This window comes from Pogona vitticeps, chromosome 2 (genome assembly GCF_051106095.1).
Source record: "Pogona vitticeps strain Pit_001003342236 chromosome 2, PviZW2.1, whole genome shotgun sequence".
Classification (NCBI taxonomy): domain Eukaryota; kingdom Metazoa; phylum Chordata; class Lepidosauria; order Squamata; family Agamidae; genus Pogona; species Pogona vitticeps.
Genome location: NC_135784.1, coordinates 124,508,674 through 124,535,017, shown reverse-complemented (window position 1 = coordinate 124,535,017; position 26,344 = coordinate 124,508,674). Strand labels below are relative to the sequence as shown.

At 42.6% G+C, this 26,344-nt stretch overlaps 2 protein-coding genes across 2 annotated transcripts; one reads left to right on the top strand and one right to left on the bottom strand.

The window, feature by feature from the left end:
* Positions 1-1,020: 1,020 nt before the first annotated feature.
* On the bottom strand, positions 1,021-22,549 carry XAB2 (XPA binding protein 2). Its single transcript, XM_072990347.2, has 19 exons — positions 22,395-22,549; positions 20,401-20,549; positions 18,646-18,769; positions 16,262-16,459; positions 14,400-14,534; positions 14,082-14,246; positions 11,273-11,417; positions 10,636-10,787; positions 9,954-10,073; positions 9,479-9,610; positions 8,993-9,124; positions 7,799-7,912; positions 5,718-5,880; positions 4,639-4,829; positions 4,086-4,208; positions 3,090-3,261; positions 2,875-3,001; positions 1,608-1,717; positions 1,021-1,523 (listed from the first exon to the last, which is right to left on the bottom strand). The coding sequence occupies exons 1-19, from the start codon at positions 22,437-22,439 to the stop codon at positions 1,462-1,464; spliced, it is 2,559 nt and encodes an 852-aa protein (XP_072846448.2). The 5' UTR covers positions 22,440-22,549; the 3' UTR covers positions 1,021-1,461.
* Positions 22,538-25,405, top strand: PET100 (PET100 cytochrome c oxidase chaperone). Its single transcript, XM_020796344.3, has 4 exons — positions 22,538-22,750; positions 23,681-23,767; positions 25,080-25,106; positions 25,191-25,405. Exons 1-4 carry the CDS (start codon positions 22,553-22,555, stop codon positions 25,266-25,268), a joined length of 390 nt encoding a protein of 129 aa, XP_020652003.3. The 5' UTR covers positions 22,538-22,552; the 3' UTR covers positions 25,269-25,405.
* Positions 25,406-26,344: the final 939 nt, after the last annotated feature.

Genomic DNA, 26,344 nt, shown 5'->3' with positions numbered 1-26,344 from the left:
GAAGCTGGAAGCAGATTGCCTCTGGCTTCCACAATTTGCAGACTAAGGTGGGGATCTGTAGTTGCAGTTTTCTCTGCATATCAACTATGAAGAAGAAGAAAAGTGTAGAATGACAGGCAGTTTGCAGGAGACAGGAAAGAGGTGCAGAAATGCAAGTCAGGTTTTCAAGAGGCAAGAAATCAATTAGACCTCTGTGTGCCAGGCTATAACCGGAGGATGGGATTCGCTGCTCCTGCCTTACTCTACTTTTATCCAGCCTCTTCCCCCACATGATGGTCTGTGCTTGACTAATGAAAGGGGTCTGTCTCACCACCACTTGGGCTACAAGCGCTTAGTCACCCTCCAGGTGTTGAGGGGGAACTCTTACCTACCATCCCTCCCTCCCTTGCCCAAACTAGCAGAGGCTTCTGGGAACTGGAATCTAACAGCAGGAAGGCCGATACATTGCCCCCCCTCAGCTTGCTGGGGGGGGGCAATGTGTAGCCTGCATAATTAACTTGTAAACCGCCCAGAGAGTGCTTGAAGCACTATGGGGCGGTATATAAGCAGCACGCCTTTTGCTTTGATACTGGCCCTGTCCTCTATATAAGTAACAGAAATCCTTCCTGCTTAGTCAAATGCAAAGTGAGCCAGGAAAAAAGTCTTAAACAAATTGCTGCCATAGACATGCACATGTATTTGTAGTAGAACCAATGCTGTTCTTTAAGGTACTCATACCAATCAATGGATGCTCATTGTTTCTAAAATATGACCTAACTGCTTTAACTTAGTAGTGGCTAATGTAAGTCCCCAGGCAAAACAGTCTGGTAGAAGTATTTTAAACCAGCTTTCTCGCAAATTTGGCACCCTCTGCTATATCAACTACTCTTCCTGTCAGCCATAACCAGGAAATGGGCACAATGGCTGATTGTAGTCCATGCAAGAAGAGGGGGAAGATGGCCTTTAGAAAATCTGTTCAGAAACCTCCTGTTTAATCCTATGCATTAACAAATGAATTATTACACAGACAACACATAGCAGTTGTGGAATTTCCATAGAGCTATATTATATTTAATATACAGTGTTTTTTTAAAAAAATTATATAAAAATAGAATTTCACAAAAACTAAAGTAGCCTATTAAAATTTTCTATCCCACTCCCAACAGTCTTTTTTAAAACTCCCTTTCTGAGCTTTCTTGACTTAGGAGGAAGCAAAACAAACAAAAAATCACCATCATTGCCATTCAAAGTTCTTACTTACACAGAGTACACAGCTAATGTTATTTTCCACTTCACATAAAAAACAAGTGGCAGCCATCTGCAAAAATTATTTTATAAATAGCACTTTTTGACAGAAAAGAGAGAGAGGCTATAAAACAACAGCAGTTTGGGTGGCCATAAAGAAGCAGCTGTCTACACGTTGCCCAGCTTTATAAAGAGGACAAAGCTCTAGCTCAATATAGTTCTTCCCCTGATGATGACTCAGTCATCTTTAAGTCCTCCAAACACCGCAGAAGGAACACTTTTCTGCTCCAGCTGCACCTCTGTAGAAGGGAGAAGAAAGGGGGTGGTCAATATGGAGTAAAAAGACAAGCTGGATTAAAGAATAAAGCAGCCGACACTCTTACCATCCGGCTCATTGTCCTCACTCTCGTCTCCATCATCCAAGTCAATATCAATCTCATCAGGATTGGCCTGTTTGGAGAGTTCAGCCAACTCACTGCGGGAAGCATCACTCCTGGAAAAGAAGCAAGGGGAGAGAAGTGAATCAACAAAACAAGCATGAGGGTCCCTCCTCCCTTCATATTCACTTTCTTAGTGCAAGAAATGCCCCCTCCCCTGCTGTATGGCCCATTAGCACAGCAAGCCGTTATTTGTCTCTAATGCAAGAAATGTCCCCCAGTATCAAGTCAAGCTATTATTTCAGGTCCATGTCTCTCGTCTCAACCCCAACCTATAACTAAACCAGCAATCTGACTCCAGGTTGTGCTGACTACTGAACTATACAGAATAGCTAACTATATTTAAATAGCACCCTACAAAGGTAGCCATCTGAATGATCCTAACTGTTATGAGGAAGGTGCCAGACCTTTAATATGCATCAGCAAAACAGGAAAGTAAAGGTTCCAAGGGTATCAACATATCAGCTGCTTCACTTCCCGGTTCCTCTCTTACGTAGAGTAGCTTCATGGGCACTACTTCCACCCAGCCTTCAGGTGGGGACACCAAAGGGAGAATGGCCCTGGTATTGTGCTATTTTACCCTAAACTAGGTTACTTAATATGGATTCCACCTTGTATCTACTTTGAGATCCTATCAATATCTGACTAATAAAACACTAATTTCATTATTGCCTGCAATTGTTACCACATTTCCAGTTTGAAGTCAAGTGCACAGGTGCAGAATTATGAGACACAAGTCAGACAAATGCAACTATTGCTTTAATAGTTACTAATATTTTCCAACTCCCAGCAATGAAACAACTCTAGAAATAGTGGATACTTAAGAAACCCCAACGAGAAAGCCTTGGCTTTTGCACTCTCTTCTTTTATTACCTAAGCCTAACAAAACAGACTTTAAAGCCAACAACCAGATATAGATAGACTGAACATGTATAGAATACACACATAACTGAGCAGCCCATGTTCAACATCACCCAGACGTTTGCCACTTTGATCTCAGGGCAATAGCCATGTCCACTTCGATCTGCTTCTGATTTTCTTAGAGCCCACTCAAAGTGGCAGCCAATTCTTGGTCCCATCCAGTTTGCAACAAAGAACTTGATTCCTGCCCACCTCTGATCATCTTTGCCACATGAGCACAGCTACTACTATACACTGGGCAGTGACCTACAATGAGGAAGCAAAGTAAGTATTTCATCTGCAACACACTCACCTAACAAAGAGGATCTTCTCCTTAGCTCGAGGCTGATCTCTCTCTGCTTCAGCTGCCAGCTGCTCTGCCCGCTGCTCTAAAAGCTTCATATCATCCATGCCACTCTGCCCTGGCGCCAAATCAGATACTGAAATGAAAGGGTTAGTACTCAACCAGAGATGCAGCTGATGCACTCTTTTTGCTAGGAGTCATGTGTAGAGGAGGGCAAGACTTACCTGTACCAGTAGCATTGCTGTAAACTTTAAGCATCTGGGAAGCCATGAAGTTGACTTGAGTGTTGTAGGTGGCCTGCACACTTCGCTTAATGCGCAGCATCTCCCGGATGGTATCTTCATTCCCATGCCGGATCTCAAATTCTTTCCATGTCTGCCAGAAGTTGGCAGTAGTCTTGAGAGAGGGAGAATAAAAAGGGTGAGTGTGAGTGTGTGTCCACAGTAAAGAAGGAAGCAGTGGCTGCATCATTCAAAAGAATACTGAGCAAAAACTGTTCTTCCTATTTCACTCTCCCTTCCTCTCAGCTTTCCTATGGTAAAAGGGATACAGAAGCAGTGGGCTAAAAATATAGCACAGCATACGGGTCAGTTGCTACTGTGTTACATATCCTCTGAAACTGGGCAAACCACACATACCCTTTTAGTCTCTCTTCCAACAGATACATAAAGCACCAGTCCTTTACTTATTTGCTACAGCACAGTGGTGCCTCGCATAGTGACGTTAATCCGTGCAGCAAAAATCACTGCTAAGCGATTTCGTCGCTATGCGATTTTAAAAAGCCCATAGAAACGCATTAAAACCTGTTTAATGTGTTCCTATGGCCAAAAAACTGACCCTAAAGCGAAGATCCTCCATACGAGGAATCTGTTCCTAAACACAGCGGGCGGCCATTTTTTTTACCTGGTGGCCATTTTGGAACCGCCGATCAGCTGTTAAAAAATCATCGCTTTGCCCAATCATCGCAAAGCAAAAAAACCCCATTTAAAACATCACAATGCAATCGCTTTTGCAATCGCAAAATCTTCGTCACTATGTGGTTTCGTCGCTAACGGAGTGCCTGTTAAGCGAGGCACCACTGTATAATATTCTTGTCAGTCAAATTACTTTTGGGGAAGCTGGCATTTCTAACTCAGCCCAGTATAAATGGAAGGTTTCTCTCCTCCTGCCCGTGCCTCCTTACCCAACTGCCCCTCTAGTGCGTAAAAGTGGTCACTTACACGGGGGTCACACATCTGTGAACAGTAGGAATAGATGGCTCGCGCTCGGTCTATTTCACCCAGTTTGCACTCCATGTCCGCAAAGCGCAGGCACATCTCCCGGGCATGTTCATCTGACAACACCTAGGAAGAGGAGGTTTTATTTTATTTTTCAAAACATATCCTACTAGCAATATTTTTAATGCTAGAGCAGCTAGGTGACAACAGCCAACAATTAACATAGTGCACTAAGGCAAAGATAAAACGACTTGGCCCAGGAGCAATAAAAGCTTATCAGTAACTATATCAAGCAAATGATGTTAAGTAATCTGGAGAAAATTTTTAAAAGGGGTTTATAGTGGACAAAAGGCATAGAAAGGTGAGCCTCTCTAGCAAGGTGGGGGGAGCACCCAATACAAGGGCTCAAGAGACTATATTAGTCTCCATGGTATAGGGTAGCAGTCCCAGACTTTTTTTTTACCAGGTTTTATAAAGAGAATGCCCATTATTTTAAACTGAAGAAGGGTGGGTAATGTCACCTGTACACAGCAGTATCTGGAAAGAAGCAACTAACCTCAATGGCCTTCTCGTAGATGCTACGTGTGTGTGTGACTCCATAGATCTCGGCTGCCCTCTTGATGTAGATATTGTACATGTCGTACTGCTCCGAAGGTAGCACAGCTTGAGTGGCTCGCTCATACACAGCCATGGCATGGCGTGCCAGCCCATATTCCTCCTCCAGTTTGGCGTAGAGCAAATAGATGGCTGCAGAGGCATAAGAAATTATAGTCAGACAACACTCTTTCCCATCTTTGGGCCAGCATTTCAACATTGGGGGCTTAGAAATCTGGGACCATAAAACATCTTGGCAATGCTCATATCAGAGAAAGAGATATTAGCAAGCCCTGCCTTAAAGGGAGTTACTCTGACCTAGGTTGCTCTACTCCAGTAAAAGCGAAAGAACTGCACCGGTGTTCTTCACCAATGACTCAGAGAAGACAGGCATTATACAGTATCAGGCCTCTATGCTCAGGGGCACAGATGTTCTCTGGCTTGCTCCCAGAGCAAATCCATCAGTGCAAGACATAACGTGGGCCTGGTCTCTTAAGAGTAGTAGTTTGCTAGTTTGCTGTATCCCAGGGTCCCACTGACCTGTTTTGGTTATACACCAGCTCCTCTACCCAGACTCTCGATTGATCATCTCCTAGACAGTCAATAGAACTTTCAGAACTAAAGGAGACCCAGGCCAAATGAAGGGAATGAAAGCCCCCCCCCCAAGCCAAAGAGAAGCAGAGCAACCCTCTCTACCTCGATACCATTCCCACATCACTTTTCTTTTTTATTGGGAAGAAAAGTATCCCAAGGCACTGTGGAAGTCACTAGATTGCCTGCAACTTGCAAAGATGCACAGGAGGGCAAGGTGTGTCAGAGTTGTGGCTCCCACAGTGCCGTGGGGTGCTTTTCTGACCAATCAAAGCAGCAGCAGTTGCAGGAAGGGCATGGAGGCAGAGAGTACTCTTCTATCTCCCTTTGGTCTGGGGGCTTTTACATCCAAACTTTGGCCTGGAGGGTTATGGCTGTATTAGGGGAGTGGAGGTATTTCAACACTATCCTTCGTGTCTCCTGGTCAGAAAGCACAAAAGTGTCACCTACTTTTAGCGTATTTCTGGGGACAGCCATCCAGAGCCTGTTCAAAGAGATCCCGAGCACGCTCCAACTTCTTGCCACCATAGCGGTCAATGAATTTGGTTAGATAGGTATTCCAGATGTCATACACATTCGGCCACTTGAACAATGAAATACCTCTCTCGTATGCCTGCCGGAGAGAAAAGATGGTGGGAAAAAGACATCCAGAGCTTCTCAGATTATTCTGGCTGATCCTTGCATGCCCATCTGCTATACTGAATCAGGCAACTCCTCTGTGCAGGTCGCTGCTATCTGCTGTGACCCTCAGCAGCCACCAAAGATCTTCAGGAAAGAGAGGTCTTTCCCCAGCCTTGTTCAAAAGAGGCGTTTTAGCAAGAAACACCATGGACTTTCTGTGCACAAACAATGAGCTCTACCGCACAAAGGTATGGACATCTGCTTAGCCCAGTCTTTTCCATAAGCCTCTCTTAACTAATTTCCAATATTTCACAGCAAAAAGCAAAGTGTGCTACTTATATACAACCCAATGAGTGCTTAAAACACCCTGGGTAGTTTACAATTCAGTTATGCAGGCTAGCCATTGTCCCATCCCCAGCAAGCTGGGTCCTCAATTCACCACCCTTGGAAAAATGGAAGGCCGAGTCATAGGAACACGAGAAGAGCCCTGCTGGATCAGGCCAAGGGCCCATCTAGTCCAACTGCCTAGTCCAATTTCACAGTCACCCCACCAGAAGCCTCTCGGAACACACGAGATCACTAGATACCTGTCTCCTGATACCCCTCCCCTGCATCTGGCATTTGGAGGTATCTTCCTTTTAAACCTGGAGATTATACATCCCTCATTGTGGCTTGTAACCTGTGATGGACCTTTCCCCTCCAGGAATCTGACCAATCCCCTCTTAAAGGCATCTAGGCCAGAGGCCATCACCACATCCTGTGGCAAGGAGTTCACACTGGGTAAAGAAGTATTTCCTTTTATCTGTTCTCACTCTCCCAACACTCAATTTGAGCGGATGTCCCCTGGTACCTGTATTGCATGAGAGGGAAAAGAGTTTTCCTTTATCCACTTTATCCATCCCCTGCATAATTTTATACATCTCAATCATGTCCGCCCTCAGGCGCCTTTTCTAAAAAGCCCCAAACGATGTAGGCTTTCGTCGTGAGGGAGGAGCCCTAACCCAATCATCATTTTAGTTGCTCTCTTCTGCATCTTTTCCAGTTCCACTATGCCTTTTTGGATGTGCAGCGACCAGAACTATATGCAATACTCCAGGTGCAGCCTTACTAGCATTTTGTACAATGGTATTATAATGCTGGCTGTTTTCTTTTTCAATCCCCTTTTTAACGATCCCCTGCATGGAATTGGCTGCCTTTACTGCTGCTGAACACTGGGTTGACACTTTCATCAAGCTGTCCACCAGCACACCAAGATCTCTTTCCTGATCCATCAAGGACAGCTCAGAACCCATCAGCATTTGCATAAAAGCACCTGCGTACAGGGTCCCCGAAGAAGGGCTGCTTGTTTGTTTCTTTCCCCCCTCACAACTTCTCATTCTAGTGGACCAACCATCACGTCCCATCACACTCCCAGTCCTAATTCCTACACTGACGTCAATTTGTGGTTTTCTACCCTCAACCTCAAGCTGGCTACCTGAGCCCATCAGAATCAAACTTAGGTCATAAGCAGAGTCTTGGCTGCAGCGCTGCAGTTTAACCACTGTGTCACAAGGCTCTTATTTCAGATACACATTATAGGCTATCAAGTTATCCATATTTGATACAGGTCCATTAACCCGTGCAATGTGAAATGACATTGTTCTGCTAATTTGTCCAAAGATTCTAGAGAGGTAAGCTATGCTCAGTCCTCCTTTGCCATTTAAATAACAGGACCCTTGCATTGTGATAACAGGATCCTTTGGCCTGCTAGGTATTTACAGCCCCAGACAGCACGGACAGGGATTCACGTTGTTGAAGTCCAACACATCTGGAAAGTCAAAGGCTGAGAACTACAGGCCAATCATATTGTAGGCAGTTAGAGACAAAGCCCCCTTCCCCCAAACTGAGCCACACTGACAGAGTCAACTTACCTTGAAGCTCTCCTCAAAGTAGTTGTGCTCTTCCAGAAAGAGACCATAGTTAATGATGATTTGAGGGGTGGCAATGCGCAGGTCCAGAATGCGGTCATACACAGCTTTAGTAGACTACAAAAGGCAACACAAAAGAAGCTTTAATGCTAGTCAGGAGTATGTATGTATGTATGTATGTATGTATGTATGTATGTATGTATGTATGTATGTATGTATGTATGTATGTATTTATTTTATTTATTTATTTATTTATTTATTTATTTATTTATTTTATTTTATTTTATTTTATTTTATTTATATCCCGCTTATCTGGTCGGTTAAGACCACTCTAGGCGGCTAACAGCATAAAAATAGAACAATAAATATATATAAAACAATTTTACATAAAAATAGACATAACAGAATAGACAAATAGAAGGGAGAAAGAGGGCATCAGGGATTGACTGGAGGGAAGGCCTGCCAAAACATCCATGTTTTAAGTTGATTTTTAAAGATACCCAGCGAGGGAGCCACACGAATCTCAGGAGGTAGGTTGTTCCAGAGGCGAGAAGCCACCGCCGAGAAGGCCCAGTTTCTTGTCTTTTCCTTCCGGGCCTCCCTTGGCGTTAGGCTCCTCAGCCTCACCTCCTGGCTCGCACGAGTGACACGGGTACATCTTGGTGGGAGTAGGCGTTCCGCTAGGTATCAAGGCCCTAAACTGTTTAGGGCTTGTACGTAAGCATCAACACTTTGAAGTCGATGCAGAAACGAATGGGCAGCCAATGCAATATGGCCAGAGTGGGAGAAATATGCTGGTATTTTTTCACTCCACTAAGTAGCCTGGCCACCGCATTCTGCACCACCTGAAGTTTCCGCAGCAGCCTCAAAGGCAGCCCCACGTAGAGCACATTACAGTGGTCTAATCTCGAGATTATGAGCGCATGCACTAAGGTAGTGAGTACTACTGTACCAAAACCAAAAGCAAACTGCGCTACTTATTATACCGCCCCATAGCTCTTAGAGCACTCTCTGGACACCTTCTAATTTAATTATGCAGGCTACACATTGTCCACCACCACCACCACCACCACGGCAAGCTGGGTATCAGAAGTGTAGGCCCGGCCTTGCACCCTTGGCCAATATCCCTTTCCCATCTCTGCCCAGATACAAGGTGAAGGGTACCAGGAGGGAGGAAATCCAAGAAAAGTCACTTACTTTGAAAGTGCCCAGACTTTCTTCAAGGTCAGCCAACATGGACCAAACCTTCAGAGACTTGTATACACGGTTCTGCACAGGTTCTGAAGAATCAAAATATTCTGCTTTCTTAGCTGGAATGGCTGTGGCTTTCTGCAAAGACAAGGAACAGGGGTGAAGGTCTGTAAAATTAACCTGTTCCATTAAGTCCTTGCAGCATACAGTGGTTAGTCAGCATCAGGCTCCTTAGAAACCTCCATACATGCCTTGCAGACAGTCATCTTTGCCAAGAGGTAGGAAGTCAGGCAGCCTTGCTTCTTTTTCTGGGTAAAAACTCTGAGGAGTCTTGGCTTCCAGCATCCCTTCTGTATCCACAACATGCCATTCTACCTACAGTCACACAACCACCTGCCCTTCAATTCATCAACTTCTGAGAGCCCAAAGGTGCCCCATCGTGATCATCAGAGCCCTGCCACCTTCTCCTTAGCCCTGACTGGCTTTCCTCACCCGCAGAATGCGCAGCGCTTGGTCATAGTTCTCATGTCGCAACTCCATCTCGCCATATTCACACCACACGCTAGCCAATTCATCCACTTGCTTGTAGTTCACCTTGGTGGCCTTTTCAAAGATGATTCTCGCCTGGGACAAGAATAGTAAAAGTTAAGAGGAGGGCTGGGCAAATGGTCACAGTGTTGGCATCCCTTCCCCTTGGGCTCAGCTGTGTAGGGTATGGCAGGTCATACCCACTGTCACTTAAGCAACAGTAAATCATCAAGGGCCGGTGTCTTTCCCAGAGCTCTACCACCCCTTATTAGGGGGCTCCCAGCAATTAACTTCCTGCAGCTGTTATGAGGGACCTCTGCAACCCAGAAGTTAATATTTTCTGTTGTAAACCTAATAACAGCTGGAAAAATGAGGAAGTTGGGGGGGGGGAGAGAAAAGGCCAGGGCAGTGTTTTATTCCACCCCATCATATCACTCACATCTTCTATCTGTCCATTGGCCTCGTAGAACTTTGCAAAAGAAACCCACAATGTATGTGTCTTTCCAGTGGCTTTGAAAGGATCAACTGTCTGAACAGCTTCCGTGTATGTGTTGATGATCTGGAAAGAGAAGGTGCAGGGAAAGAGATGACCATCATCACTGCAAGATTTCTTTTTACCTGAACTGCTCAATGTGTGTTTCTATGAAGCATACCACAGTTGAATATGGGAGATGCCAACCGGTATAATCCCAAATATTCTTTCTGCTAGAGGAAAGCTGGCTTCTTTGTGGATCCAGAGAACAAGTAGGGACAACAGACCCGTTACATTTCCAGGTCATCCCAATACAGCATCCTCCTGTCAGCAAATGTGCTGAACTAGTATAACAGCTACGTATCATTTACAGACAGAAGCTCTATGGCACCAGAGGGTTCGAAAAGGAATCTCGAGTATTGGCAACTTCTATTTTTCACATACATAGAGGCTGAGTCAACTACCTCCACTGATCTGGCTAGAAAGTCAGAGTAATCCCAACCCCTGAATGTCACTGTTCTGCTTTAATGCCATAGTTTACCACTTAATAAAATGGAGTAGTAGATGTATATCCCTAGTCTTGGTTGCCCTCAGTGTTCTCGGGCTTCCTGCCTGCCTGCACAGTTCTGTTCACATCATTTCTTCCTACCTCCCGAGGTTTGCCTTCATAAAGCTTCACCCGTTTGTGCCACTCATGGACATTGTGGGGATTCTGGCGCAGAAGGACACTGTTGAGAAGCAGAGGCCGACGTGTAATGAGCTGCTCAAAGCGAGCCAGACGCAGTTCCAGATCAACATCATCTATTCCACAACAAACGGGAAAAGGGGCAGGAGTGAGAAGGGGCAGGAAGACCATTCCTCTCCGGTTCTTTCCCACTATATCCCAACAATCCTGAACTTCAAAGAGTCTGAATCCCATCATGTGATGGTAATGGGAAGAGTAGAAGCTCTTCAACTAGAATATAATTCATCCATCAGAAAATAATGAGATTTAGGGCAAGAATGAGCAACAGTCACCTAAACATAAAGGTTCCAAACAGGGGAGGACTCTTCAGACATTTTTGGGCAACAGATCCCACAAACTCCCCCCTGGCCGTGGTGACTGGTGGGATGTGGACTCTAAAAATATTCAGAGGCTAAAGCTGCTGACCTCTGACCCAAGGAGACACAAAAACAATCCTAGCAGCTCTGGCACATGCTCCCCAGGACACAGACTAAGCAAACTATGCTTTTCCTCCTAAAGGGAAACCATGGCAGCCGCCGTCCATGAGCTGCGCTGCTCTTACCTTCCTCCTCACGTCCCATCTCTGATGTGGTCTCCATCTTAGCCGCAATCATACTCTCTTCAAACTGAGCATAGCTGTCAAAGACCTGAGTGAAATCCCGCACTGTCATCACTGTCTGTATTGCTTCTTCGTATACATCACGGGCCTATGTCAGACAGGGTGGGAAGATAATCAGAATCACTCAAGGTCAAAAAAGGGATGGATGTATCTCTACTAGCAGCCGCTGAACATCTTCTGCTTCTCCAGGCTTGGACCCAGGTTACCTGAAGGACTCTATCTCCCCATATAAACCTTCTTGGCTCTTAAGATAATCAGAGGAGACCCTCCTCTTGGTCCAACTGCCCATCGAGGCATGTTAGATGGGGACATCAGAGAGGGACTTTTCTGTGACTGCTCCCAAGTTATGGAATGCTCTCCCTCAGAAGATCAGCTTGGCCTCCTCCCTTTTATCCTTCTGCCAACTGCTGAAGACCCATGTTTTCAGGTAGGCTTTTAACAATTATGATTGAGTCCCTGAATACCATTTTTTACTTGAGTTCTCAAAGTTTTAAATGTTTTTAATCATTCAATGCATTTTAATTACTATTAAAAATTAATTTTTTCATGAATAATTTATTGCATTTTTAATTTTACTTTTTAAATACTGTGAGCCATTTTAAGTGCTTTTATCTGGAGAAAGGTGGCTTACAATGAAGACAAATAAATAAATAACAAATTCAAAGTGTTTGGTCTTAAGAAATCACAGACTATTTCCTGGGATCTACCTTAAAGGAAAGCAAGATACCTCCCCCTTTTCCGATAAGGAAGAAACCAGTTTACCAAGAGGAAGCTGCCTCCAGGATGAGAATTATCTGCTCATCTGTCTCTGCAAGAGGCAACAGAAATGGTTTGTGCTTTTAAAAAAAGGCATATGTCTAACAGATGCCCATTAAGTCTGCTCAAAGCGATAATGGCCTTATAGCAGCTCAGAGTTCAAACCAACATTTAAAAACAAAGTTCAGGGCAAGGGAAATTATGCATTAAGTCATGCATCAAATCCAAAGTCTGCTGGCTAAAACAGTATTTGTGATCTTTATTTAGGGAGGATTTAAATTGGAGGATCACACAGATGTTTTAGACCAATGGGGGTTTTTGGATGTCACCAAAGTAGGGAACGCATCCTCGAGCAGCAATTTTTAGCCTCCTCTTGTTGTCCGTACATCACAGCTTCCCTTGCCCATCTGACAATCCCCAGCACCAGACAAGAAAAGGTTCCCCTAAAATCTATCCCGTACCCCATGAAAAATGTCATACTAGAATTTTACTTGTTTTCTCAAGACTCAATTTGTTTTCAGAGTCCTGAGATTTCTTTTCTGCCATGTGTCGCTGGGAATCTCATAATCAGAAAGATCCCTGAACAGCGAGCCTTTTGGTGTTTGGGAGCATCTGCAGAGCAGGGTAAAGAGTAACATTTGCTCTACCTATTGTTTTGATCTGGAAACACTCTAAGTGGTCCTGACAGCATCTGCTTGATTCTTCCCATGCCAGGAAAGGACTTTCTTCTCTATGGCACCAACAATCCTAGAATGCTAGAAACACATTCAACTGGAGCCCTATCTGTTATCGAAAGGAGACACAGCTACTCATGGGATGTCCACATTTTCCCCTCATCTTTCTTTGCTTGCTCCTGAAACACTCCCAAGGAGTACCTTCAATCAGCTGCTTTTTTCTACACAGCCTAACTATATCTGACTTAGACTGTATCGGCTATAGTAGAATATGGAAAAAAGCAATCTACTGAAAGTGCTTCTGTAGCAGCAGACATTGAAACTGATCCAGATTCTTACATTAAATCTTTAATTTGCACTTCTTAAAGCCTCTTTAAAGGGAAATCTTTAGTCTTCAACACAGTGGCTCAAGACTCTTGATTCTTCTACAACAGATGACCACACACACACACACACACACACACACACACACAAAGAAAGAAAGAGAGAGCGAGAGAGAGCGTGCTAGGAAGGCGGGATAGAAACAGCTCAATTTTATAAAAATTGCCTAAAGAAGGACATCTGCTCAGGCATTCACTTCCATGTGGCCATACTTTTTCTGATCCTTTGAGCAGTGATATACTCAGGTACCTTCTGTTGCACAGTACAGTGTAACTCTTCCTTAGCCCTGTCCTTATCCTGTCTCTTTTAGTTCAATAGCATTGATCACTATGCCATTTTTATTCTATTTTTCTCCCTTTATTTATTTGTATTCTATTTTTGCATTGTGTATGTTATAATATGATTTATGTAATTCTTTGTATCATTTTATTGTTTATATTCACTGGAAGCCACCTAGAGTGGTCTTTTAGGCCAGATGGGCAGGGTATAAATCAAATCAAATCAATAAATAAAATTGCTTCTTTTAAAACATTTTAAATTTCTCCCATTTCTCTTTCTGTTTGATGGGCTACTTTGCCTACTTTTTAAAAAATGAGTTGAAAGAGGTCTGACAGGGACTTTATTTCTTATCTTGTGCACACTCAGTTCTGTCTGTTACCTTTCATCAGCACATTTTTAAAAAGGTATGAAAAACTGAACTGCTTGGATTAGTAAAGTGGGATGTATCTACTAACAGTAAATCCTTGTTCCAAAACTCTTCAATCTTTCACAAAACAGCTTTCCTGCCTCTAAACGGCTTTCCTGCCTCTTCCCTATGAAGACCCATTCAGACCAGAGAAATCAGGAAGCAAAAGAAACTATTCAAGGGCTAGAAAGCTACACTCTGTTCCTTGGGATGTGACACCAAACAAGTCCCTTTATTCATAGGTCCAGGTGACTACCTTCTCAAAATGTCCACTGCGGATGTAGTAGTCTGCCAAGGAACACCAGAGTTTGCCCAACTGATCCGTGAACCGAGTCAAGCCACCTCGGATGATGGCTCCCACGTTGAGAGACTTCACCTTGTCTGGATTCTGCGAGATGAGGTCACAGAGTTCATGCCATAGCTGCCAAGAATAGCACACAATGTCAGAGGAATGGGGAGGCCACTGCACTGCAGAAAAAGTGGAAAGCACACAAGACCTACATCTCTAGATGAACGAGGACTTCCCTACACACATCTGGAAGGCAGAATGGAACAGCAACTACGGTAGCCTTACCTGATAATTGGATTTTCCCTCCTTGGAGACAAAGCGTTCATCATTCACCACGGCAGCAAGGCGGACAGCAGCCTCATCCAGACGGTCAATGGAGCGTAGATATTCAATATATTCCTCTGCATTTTCTGGGCTCAGCTGCAATATTAAATATCTATACATAGTTCCAGAACTCCCAGCATACCAAAGAGGTGGTACTGAGAGTGATGAAGAGAAACCACAATGGTTGGGAATGTATTTCAAATGAACTATGAATACACAAACCAGTTTATGGTTGTCCCTTTGATTATGGTAGGCTACTCTGGGAGGAAAAGTTGTACTCTGCCAACAGGACATACATAACACACCAAAGGCAAGGAGAGAAGCAGGAGTTCTAGCTCCCAAGTATTTGTGCATATCTAATCACAATTTTTTTTCAACAAAAAGTGGAAGAACCCGAAGGATTCCTTTTCAGACCTCCAAAATATCCTTTCTTGCAAAGTACTCTAATTTCTCTGTACATGTTGATGATGCTAAGGAAAACAAACAGAAGTCATCAATGAAAAAAGGAATTTTGGTTGCCAGCTTTATTTCCATTATACTTCTTAAAGCCATTTATCTGCAGGCAGTCATTTAGGTTTATTATGTTTTGTTGAGAAAGATTGGCTTTTTGTCCAATATAAAAAGATTTACTGTACATCAGGTCAAACATTAAAAAGTAGGAGTAGTAGGACATAACAATGCAAGTTACTGCTTTACATTATCCACTTCTTATGACACCTTCAACCAGACTTTTCAGTTTAAAAAACATTCACTGCAATCTACAGTTGCAATCTGAATATACAGAAAAATATTACCTTACTCACCTCTCTGTTTAGTGAGATCAGACAACCAAGAAAGACCCTGTGTTATAGTGGTTGCATTAAAAAGTGGATTTCAGAAGATACAAATTGTCTTTGAGGATTGAAAAAACTTCTCTCCTAAAATGAACTTCATTATGGCAAGTTAAGGGATTCTGATTCACTCAGTCTCTTGAATAGGAAGATCCATATACACACAGAAAAAAAAATGATTTGCATTGGTTTGATCCAGGACAGGACAGGTAAGAGATCCATCTGTAGAACTCAACCCACCAACTGAAAACTAATGTTTGTGTCAACACAAGCAAGCAGTATTTGATGGTCAGATTCCCACTGTTTAAAAAAGAAGCAAAAGGGAAATTTCATAAGCATTCCTGCAAGCTCCCCATTCCATGCCAATTCTTGTGCTGGTTGTGCAACTGATCATGTGCTCTGTATCTAGGCAACATTCAAGATTGCTATGTCACCTATGATAGCAAAACCTCTTCAACACTCCTTATATATCAAGGGACCATAATTCTAACAAGTAAAACAATAGAAGCAAAATATTAGTATCTATGAAAAACTCCTTGATTTCAAGCAGGAAAGTGCCAAATTGAATAAAATGTTTATCCAACACTCTCTCACTGAGAAAAGATTTCCTTCTTTTTTTGAAAAATGCAAATTTCTTTTTCTCTCACAAGCTAAATGAATCCCGTGTATTAATTTCCATTTATTAATTTATTCCCTCTGATTTCTCTGTATCTTCCCTAGATCTTCAAAAAACCAAACCAAAACAAAAATCCTGTGTGTACCAGCAAAATACAGTATTCTGGTTAAGAATCTCATCTGGGCTTCAAAACAAAAATAAATTACTTCTCTGTACCTCATCAATGCAAACAGAAAACAGTCTACAAAAATAGAAACATGGGACTGTAAGCTACCATACAGAAAAAACAAGGCATGCTTTAGAAGGTGAATCCCTGTATCACAAAAGTGCAGGCTCCCAAACATGAGAAGCTTCTTTGAGTAAACATGGGCTCTTACCTTCAGGTACCTACGGTAGACCCGTACAGCTGTCTCAGGTAATGGATATAAGCGCACAAACTTCAGATAGAGTGGCCAGATACGATGATGCTGTGTAATGGGCAGGGCACGGAGTGCCCGGTCAAAAGTCCTGCGTGTACGTGTAATCCGACACTGGTCCATCAGAAACTGGCAGTAGTCCAACCATATCCGAGGCATCTGCAGGCACACAGGACAACCACAATGTACCGATCACCTTGCTGGATCAGACTGAAAATCCATGTTGTCCAGTGGCCTGTTTTAAACCATGGCTTGCCAAATATCACTGGCAAATTCACAAGCAGGCCATGATAGCAATAGCTGTTTCTCCCTAGCAGATAGTACTGCCTTCCGATATAGAACTTCCAGTCTTACTATTCTGCCTAATAGCCATTAACAGCCGCTGACATGCCTGTTCTCCACTGATTTATCTACTAATTAATTCAAAAATTCAAAGTACATGTACTTCCTATCAGATTTGCCATAAAAATTCAGTGAGTTATTATGCATTACATTAAACACAGAGCATACTGTTGCCTAACAATTCCACTAGATGGCTTGCGCTTTGAAGGCAAACATGTTATTCATTATTTCAAAAAGGTAATCATTTCATCACCTTCTCAAGTAGCATTTTCTGTTGCTGTTTTTAAACACAACCTCCACATAAACAAAAGCCTTAGAAATACTTCCTAGTTATTTTAACTGTTGGCAGCCCTATGCTCTTTTTGAGAAAAAGCAACAAGATGAGTTGAAAAATAGCATAAAAAATTGATACTATTTGTCCAGGGCGGATCTGACTTGAATAAAATTGATTGAAATCACCAGTCAATTTTTTAAAAACCTGATAAAAAAAAGTAAAAATGGGATTTTAAAATTTCAATTGGATTGTTAAAATTTAAATAGATTTTTTAAGATTTGAATTTTAAAAAAATTAAATAAAATGTTTACTGACAAGTGATTTCAATCATGATTTAAATCAAATCCACACTGCTCCTCTCAAAGCAGTCATGAACAACAGGCATCAATGGTCAAAGAGGTTCTGCACACATGACAGACAACAAAAGCTTACAGTACACTGCTAACAAAACAGTTTACTGGGGACAAGAGCAGCAGGATAAGTGTTCAGGCATCACAGGTATAGTCCATCTACCACCCAACATGGGTTCCTTATTCTTTTTCAGGACTTTGGGGCATTGGTTCTTTTGTTAACCAGAAAAGGGACCAGCTCTTTCAAGATCTTTTGTTTCAAGGGTTTCATTTCAGTAATTTTTGAAACAAGATCCCAAAGTCCCAAGAACCCTTCAAAATAAACAGAAGCTAAGTGAGTAACCCAGAGTAAACAAATAACAGAATTTAAAAACAAATCAGTCTAATAAAGAAAACATCCACATGCAGACAAAATGGGGCGCAGAAAGGAAAACTTTAAAAAAAACTGTCCTTTCTCCCCAAACCCAAGAGAAGCAAGGAAGCAAATAAAGACAAAAATGAAGTCAAAGTCCCCCAGTGAAATCAAAATGACTAGAATAGGATAAGATTTATTTTTCCTACCCCCTCCGGCTGTACTACTTTATCCCTTCTTTTCCTTGAGTGCACCACCACCAGTGCACAGCAGCAGACTGCAAAAATAACCCAAGAAAGGAAGGGGGGGAGAGGAAAAATTCCCTCCCCCCAAAATCCAGGGGGAAAAAAAAGGCAAAAACAGGCATAGATACAGAGTAAAATAAAGACAGAAGGCACCCCAGAACTCAGCAGTACACAGATCTCACCCACAAGGAAGGTCTGAAGCTCAAGAGCATTCCTCAATTACTCCAAAACCAATCCAGGTCTTTCTACAAATCAAAATTCTCACTCCACTTCCCCAAGATATTCTGCTTTGCCACTGAGAGTAGCTCTCAAGATGCTATTGGGTTAAAAAATTCCCAAGTCATGTGACAGACAAGATGTGAAGGAAATGGCAAATGAAAGACTCTATTTTGGAATTAAATGAAAGAATCAAAAAATGAAAATAAGACCCTCTGGTGTGTTTGTTGCCCCCATGTAGGTTAAGCTAAAATCCACTTCCACATGATAATGGTGTTTTCAGCCTATGCCTTACTAATAACTAATTCTGAAATTGCCTTTTTCACTGGAACACCACATTTCAAAAGGATTTCTATTATAACCAGAAGCCCTCTTTCCCTAAGCAAACGTAGCCAATTTAGACTCAATTATCATAACAGATGGGGTGGGGGAGATGCTATGGAATTAAACAAATATGAGGCCTCCACGTTAAGTATCACCACCAATCTATCAAATTCTGGCTTTTATTACTTTTCCTCTCATTCTAGACTTTACTGACCCTCACAGTTTAGCACTCTCTACTCTACCTTGTGCATGAAGACCAGGGCCCGCTCATGACAGTTGTTCACCTCTTCATAGCTGGGGTCTGTTACACACCTGCTCTTCACCTGTTTCCGCCGTTGCTTTAGGTAATTATACCATAGCTTGTAGCTGCAAAACACAATTAGAGAAACCATTCACCTCCAGGGAAAAGAGTTTGCTGTGTTGATCCCAGCTGTCACAGGGAGAGAAACTGAATTTAGGTGACTTTGCTATTTTCTTTGGAGAAAACAAGTCCTACAAAGAGGCTAAGAGGGACAGCACAGATACCCATCTACCTCAGCATTATTTATCCCTTCCACCTGAAAAACAAATTGTCATTATTATAGTGTACACATTAGGTATAATTTTTTCCTCTTGTTCTCACAGCAATATTGTGAGCCCTTCCATTCCTGGCTGGAACAACAAGGTGGTTCCTACTTCATTCCTTGATCCATGGACAATAATACAGCAGGCTGAACCAAAATGCAACAAGGTGAAGGTTTACAATGAGTCCGGACTAGCTCTTAGCACTGCTTGGGTACTCATGGCAAGCTTCAAAGAGTCCAAGTCCTTCTCCCTCCTTAATGTAAATGCCCTCGCTGAACTGAGCCAGATGGCCCACAATAAAGATGAATGATATGCCCACACAAAGGGAAGAAGGTGGTTCCTCAGTTTGTTCCCCTCTGGTCGTGCTCACTCCTAAACCTAGTGTGCTCTTTGCTGCTGCCTCCATCATCATTTCTGTTAAGTAGTGGTTGGCTTCCTAGGGCTGGCTTTCTGAGTCCAGGACTTCCTCTTCCTTTACTCCCACTCTCCTCAGTATGGCGGGGGGTGTGTGTGATGAAGCTGGCAAGAGTTTAAGGTGACATTCTACCTCATCCCAGGGGACCCAAAGCTAGAACAGGACTCCAGTCCCAAGGGTCCTCCTTATATATGTACTTCTAGTCCCCCAGTGGCTTGGGATCCTCTGAGAGTTCTACCACCACTTGGTATTCCTCATTAGGGCCCTCTAAGACATCCCTCCAGGACTCTTCAGCAACTACCTCAACTATAAGGTTGTGGGAGCTGGCCTCCAGTTTGTATACCACACTCCACGGTCATCTTAGTCTTCTCCAGTCCCAATTGCCCCATTCCTTCCATGGTTCTCCGTATGTTGTCCCAGATCCAGGGTCATCCAGGTTCTTCTGGAGCTTCCTCAAAGGGTTCTGCCTCTCCTAGCTTCAGTGGGGAACTTATTGTGTGACATTCCACAGGCCAAAAAGGAGACAAGATGGGGTGCTCATGCCACTGTTCACAGCCTCAAATTTTCTAAAAATCTGGCCTGTAACATTTTATAATATCATATGGATGGCAAGCTTTTTCTTTAAAACTCTGGGGACCAAATGCCAATTTGCAACAAGATCTTGAGATCTACATAACATTAAGTATAACCAAAACTGAACTCCATATAACCCTACAGAGCATATAAAAGCTAACTCAATTTAGTCCTCTCAATATTAAGCCCCAATACAACTGCTTCCCTGTATTCAACATCCTGCCCAATAGTTTTCCTGTCTGCACAGAACAGTTACCTGCATAGGTATCATTTCACGTTTAAGTATTCTCTTATTGCTTATGGGCCTAACAGGAAGGTCTGTAAAGTACCTGTACAACTATTCCTGGCTAGAAGTCCTTCATTTCTAATTTATTACCTACATATTGTACTTCAACACTGTCCTATTAATGAAGAGAGAGAGAGAGAGAGATTATAAACTGCATACCTGCCTGGCAACTCCTTAAGAGCTCTCTCATAGATTAGGTTTAGGATATGCTTGGGTGCATTCTGCTTGAATTCAATGTAGCGGATCCAGCACTTGACAGAGAAAGGATTACGCAAGATCTCCTCCTCATACTGTAGATCTTCCTCTTCCTATGTGGAGAAAGAAGTAACATAAATGTTTAGGGAGCTGAAACATCAATTTCCCTCCTTATGGATCATTACAGATTCAGAATAGCAACAGCACAGCAATGTTCAGCACACTGAACATGAAGAGATCATCAATGTGCATATTAACGAGCTCTGAAGTAGCTAACAATGGAAAGGAAACACTAGAATGTTATCAGTTTGAATTTTATCCATCACAAATTCACTAGATGTACTTCCACAAGCTTTTTAAAAAATTCACCTTGGCTTTACTCTCTCTGTCTGCAATATGGGAAGCGCTCACCACTAAGTATTAATGATATTAATGTGCCACACATCAATTCCAACTTATGGCAGAATTGGCTTTTCAGGGTTTCCCAGGTACAGAATACTCAGAAGTGGTTTACCATTCTCTTCTTCTGAGGATGCTCTGGGCCTGTGCAGCCTACTGAAAGCCACACAGGCTGGTTCTACTTGCAGGAGGCACAGTGGGGAATTAAACTCCCAACTTCTAGCTTCACAGTCAGATACCAAAACTTCTGAATTATCCAGCCAGCCTCAATTAAGGGTTACTGAGACCCAAACTCATTTCATATGCAACTTGATTTGAAATCACAGTCAGTGCCAACTCAGGGCCTGCAGATTGATGCAGGAGTTTACAGTTTATGTTGGATGCAGGAAGATTCACATTTCAGCCCACAGTCTCCCTTTCTTTCTTCCCTCCCATTTTCTGGTTTTGCCTCTGCTGATCATTTTATGGAGTGTAAATAGACAAAATAATGACAGCCTAGAGAGAAGGAAGGCAATATGGTGATCTAGTGCTAATCTCACATAAGATTTTTTTTAATGGAGGATGATTTCAGGAGAAGAAAGAATGCTGGGATGTATTCCTGGTCCTGAACATCATGCCCCAATGCCTACAGCATTGAAACAGTGCCTATGGATATGCCCTCCCATCTTTACCACAATGTGTCACAAATAACCACATGGGGGGGAAAGCCCATTTGAAATGTACTACAGTAGCTTGAAAAAAAATACAAGCCTCCCACCTGGCACAGAAAAAAAAACAACCCTGTATTTGGGAGCAAAAAAGGAATGGACTGATTTGCTTCAGCCTTTGTGTCAGTGCAAATAACAGATACAATAGTACAGTATCATAATATTCTTTATTTGTATTCAATATTCCAAGGAAAAATCAAGAGAGAAAGAAATAAAGCTGGCCTTGGTCACAAAATAAGACATATGAAGTGCTTGGCACGTTTCTGTGAATGGCAAGTGGCTGGGTAATAATGTTGTGTATTTCAAGACATAAATCTGTACTACACAAACGCAACACAGAATTCTTAGCCTCCAGCCACCTCCTATTAACAAAAAACTGTGTGGTGCCTATTGTTTTCTGCACCCACAAGTTCTCAAACGTGTCTTTTTCCTTGAAGGGCTGTATATACACAACAACTACACGTTCCTCGCCGACCTTTTCCACGACACCCCTTCTTTCCTGCCCTCTTGTCAACCTAAGACTGACCGAGATTTGAGGATAAGCAGTAACTACTTCAGGTAATGTAAAGCTGGATCCTCTGCCCTTGCCCTGGTCCGAGGGTCCATATTCACGCAACAAGAAGTCACCCACCTCTTCCCCCCACCTCGCGTGGTCAATTTATAGTTTTTTTTAACACAGATAGGAAAACACTCTGCACATGCTCAAATGAAGCCTCTCTTTTTCTTTCTTCTTTTCTTTTTTAAAAAGGCTCCCTTGTTAAGCGCAGATCCATTAAATTTTGAGAGAGAACACCGCGGGAAAGCCTCATGCAAAACCCTCGCCCCCAACATCCTCTGCTCGGCCCTACTCACGAAGAAAAGCTCCTGCTTCCCCAACACCATTTCCAGCTCCGGCATCGCAACCGTCTCCTCCTCAGGCCCAGCGAGGCGCACAAAAATGACGTAAGATCGCCGCCGAGATACATAAAACGCTCGACCAACCGTCCGCCGGTCGGTGGTGGCGTCACCAGATGTCTTTCAACAGCAGCCGTCCGATTGGTCATACGGGAGCAGGGGCGTTCCTCTTCCGATGGTCGCGGGCGCCATCTTGGTTGCGGGCGCCATCTTCCCGTCGTTCCGGGGGCGGGGACTCAGAGCACATAAGTCGAGGCGGCGGCGTTCTCTTCTTCGCTGGCGGGATGTTTCGCTTGAAGTTGGAGATTTTCCGGGTCGGTGTCCCAAGGGCCTCCTTTCCCCCCCCCTCGGGATGGGTGAATTCCGGCTTAGAAGGCCGGCGGGGTGCACCTTCGGGCCAAACCCGCTGGTGCAAATTCTGGTGTGAGCCCTTCTGCTTCCTTTGCCCAAGAGACGGGTTGAAGGGAGCAGCCAGGTTGTGTGGGTTCAATCCACGGAAGATTTCCGTGTGTTATGATGGGATGACATCATGCAGGAGCAAGTCACTGGCCTTTAAAACTGTGATGCTGTTTGTTAACTATATAAGCACATTATAAGATAAAAGCATATCCCCGTACATATGTGCATTTTCCCTTTAAATGCAAAGAATGGATGATATGCTTATTGATAGTATATCAGGCAAGATCTAATGAAACAAGACAAAAACATGTGGTACCTTGAAGACTTATTTTTAATGTGAGTTTTTGTGGATCACATCATAAGCAGGAGCGTTTATGAGTCGTCAAGGCTTTTCTGTCCACAGGTGTTAAAAATGTTTGTTGGTATGATTGTGTGCACCAGGATGGATTTGACTGAAATTTAAAAAACGGGTTTTGACTATTTAAATAAAAAAGTCAGGTTTTTGAAGTTTAAATTGTGGCTGAAATCAATTTGATTTTAAAAAATGGTTTTTATCCACCCTGTTTCTTAGGCTGAAATACTGAATAAAGATACCTAAAATGGGCTGGCGTGGCCTTTGCTTTAGAGAGCCCTGTGTTTCCAGTGGTCCTTCTTTGTTTCTCTCAGATTTAAACCAGATTGCTTTAGAATTAAAAATTCTATTTTCCTTTCACGTGATGATCAGCTTCTTGAGGAAAAGGGGAGGGAAATTGGGTAGGATTGAATAAAAAGCTGCAAAGTGTCCTCTTAGTTGGAATCAATGCATCTGTGTCTTAATCTAACATTTCCCCTTCTTTCTCCTACAGATGGTACTGTATCTATCCTTCCCTATTGCTATGTTCTGGTTTGCAGGCGAGATGCAGATTTTTCAAGAATCTTTAAATAAACCAAAGGTCAGTCTTCTGTTACTAGGGAAAGGAGAACAGTATGGGCTGCTACAGTGATTTCTAAATGTTTCCTGTGGTTTTAAAGGGAATTCTTTAAATTTTGCTGTTGAGTTTCAGATTGGAGTAGTCATTTTCCTACATTTTGACTAGCAGATTTGCGAAGGCTGCCATTGCCCATGAGAGATGTCTTTGACTTGCCTTGTTTCAATCCACCACTTGGCAAGAGCAACTGGTCTATTTTTATGTTAGAATGGGAGGAATATTAAATAACAGGAAATGGGATTGCAACAAATATGGCAATGTGTACTGACTTCTAAATGATGTTCAGAGTTCTAGTCTTTTTCTCAAAAGGGGACTTTTTTCCACTGCTTCTTCCCTTGTGGATACTAAGTATGCTTAATCTTCACTGAACTGTTTATTATTATTAATGTTTGTTACCTTATGTTTCAGAGTTGGTTTTTGCATGTGTATGTGTATTTACATAACCCTGATTTTGTTGTTATTTCTCAGTTATACTTTTGTGGTTACAATGCTAGTGATAACTCACTTCCTGAATTGGATATTAGAAGGACTAATAAAAAGCAAAATTGTAGCATAAAAGCTAGAACTCCTATATTTTGTCTCAAGGAAAGTATATGCTTAACATTAAAGGATGTTATTCCCCCATGTTTAACATTATGCTTGGATAGTGAATTGTGACCTGAAGATATTTGGAGTCCAACAGCACCTGGATTGGTGCTGACCAGTTTGTCCACTTTTAGAATTTTGATTTTCTTACTATTCCTTTCAGGTGCCGGAGATACTCTGACTAGGTTATGTGGTGGGACAGAATTTGTTAGGTGCTAAGAAAATGATCTGGATTAAAAGCAGAGTTAATCATATTTACAGTACAGTACACTGTTAAAAGCAGTGAACTTAAGCATGTCCAATTTCTCTCATTGTTTATATTGAGTCTATTTTAAGTATGATTCAGTTTCAATCTAGCCCTTTTGTATCTCTAATGGTATGGTGTTCTGTTTTGCTATTATATTTAGCAGTGAGAAATTGAAGGGTACCAGCAGTTTGACTGCTCTGTAATCATAGTTGCTAAGGGTTTTTTAATCCCTCTTTTTATTGAATCATGCACTTTTTACTACTAATGTGGCATGGTTTGCTTTCCTGTGTTCTTTTCCTGATCTTGCCAGTTCATCTGCTGTTTGCTTATTAGTCATGATGAAGTCTATATAGCACAAATTGATCTATTTGGATATGAAACATAACTTTCAGATCTTTCTCTGCCTACACTTATATTGTTTTTTTCTTGATTCTTTTTCTGCAGATGTTTCCACCTGATAAGGATTATACGGTAAATATGCCCCAGCCATGAATCCATTTTTGTATGTTTAGAAGATGAGAGAGATGGTAAAACTAATACTTCTGTCTTTTCCAGAGAATGGAATTGGAAAGCTTCAAGGAGTGGATGAGGAAGAAGCATGAGGCGGAGCGGTTGCAGGCAGGCAAAGACTGATGGTTTAGCTTTTCCCTCACCAAATAAATGCACCTTTTAAAAAGTTGTCATGACTGGACACCTTTTAACTTTGACTCAATTGTATTGATTTCTAGATATGCTACAGACAAGGGAATAAAGAACATACTGTTCCTTTGTATGTTTGTCAGTTTTCTTTTTCATGTGGTGCCCCACATAGCGAGGTTAATCCATTCCAGATTAACCATTGCTATAAGAAAACATTGCTAAACGGGATGGAAAATGCCATTGGAACGCATTAAACTTAGTTTAATGCGTTCCATTGGCTTCTGTACTCACCGTTAAGCGAAGTTTTCCCCATCCACAGCCATTTTCGCACCCTCGGTAAGCGAGGGCAGGGCGTGAAAACGCTGCGTGTGGCCATTTTGGGCATCCGGCAGCCATTTTGAAACCGCCTAACAGCTGATCCGTGGGCGTCGCAATGCAAGTTTTGCCCATTGCGGCGGTTGGGATGCCTTCGCATTAGCGATCCCAAAAGGATTGCTATGCGAATTCATCGTTATACGGTGCATTCGTTAAGCGAGGCACCACTGTACATATTAGAAGCCTGGCCTCAGATATATACTGAATAGCCTGTCAGTCTAGGACTAAGGAAATCTCAGTCATGTGTCATGGAAATTCACTAGGGTGACAATGATAAACTGTTTCTTGAACATCTCATCCACCTCAAAGTCTCTAGAAGGGTCACTATAAATTGGAAGTAACATGTTGACACATAGCAGTGAAAATATTGCTTATCTCCCAGTAAAAGTAACCTGGTATTTTCTAGGGCATATATTTCTAGGGTATGTATTGCTTTCTCCTTACATATTGAAAACATAGACAGTATTCTTAAAATAGCAAAAGTCATGTTCAGGTCCTCTCTTGGGCTGCTTTCTTTACCCATTGAGATCTGGTGTCTCTAACAACATTTCTAAATAGTGATGTGAGGCCTGGACTATATTCATAAGACTGACTAGGTTGAAGCCTAGAGGCCTCACAGCGACTAGGGGCCCATCAGTTGACCAGGGTTAGGTTATCAGCTATAGTGGGGTGAAAGACTGAAGTGCCAGAGGGGG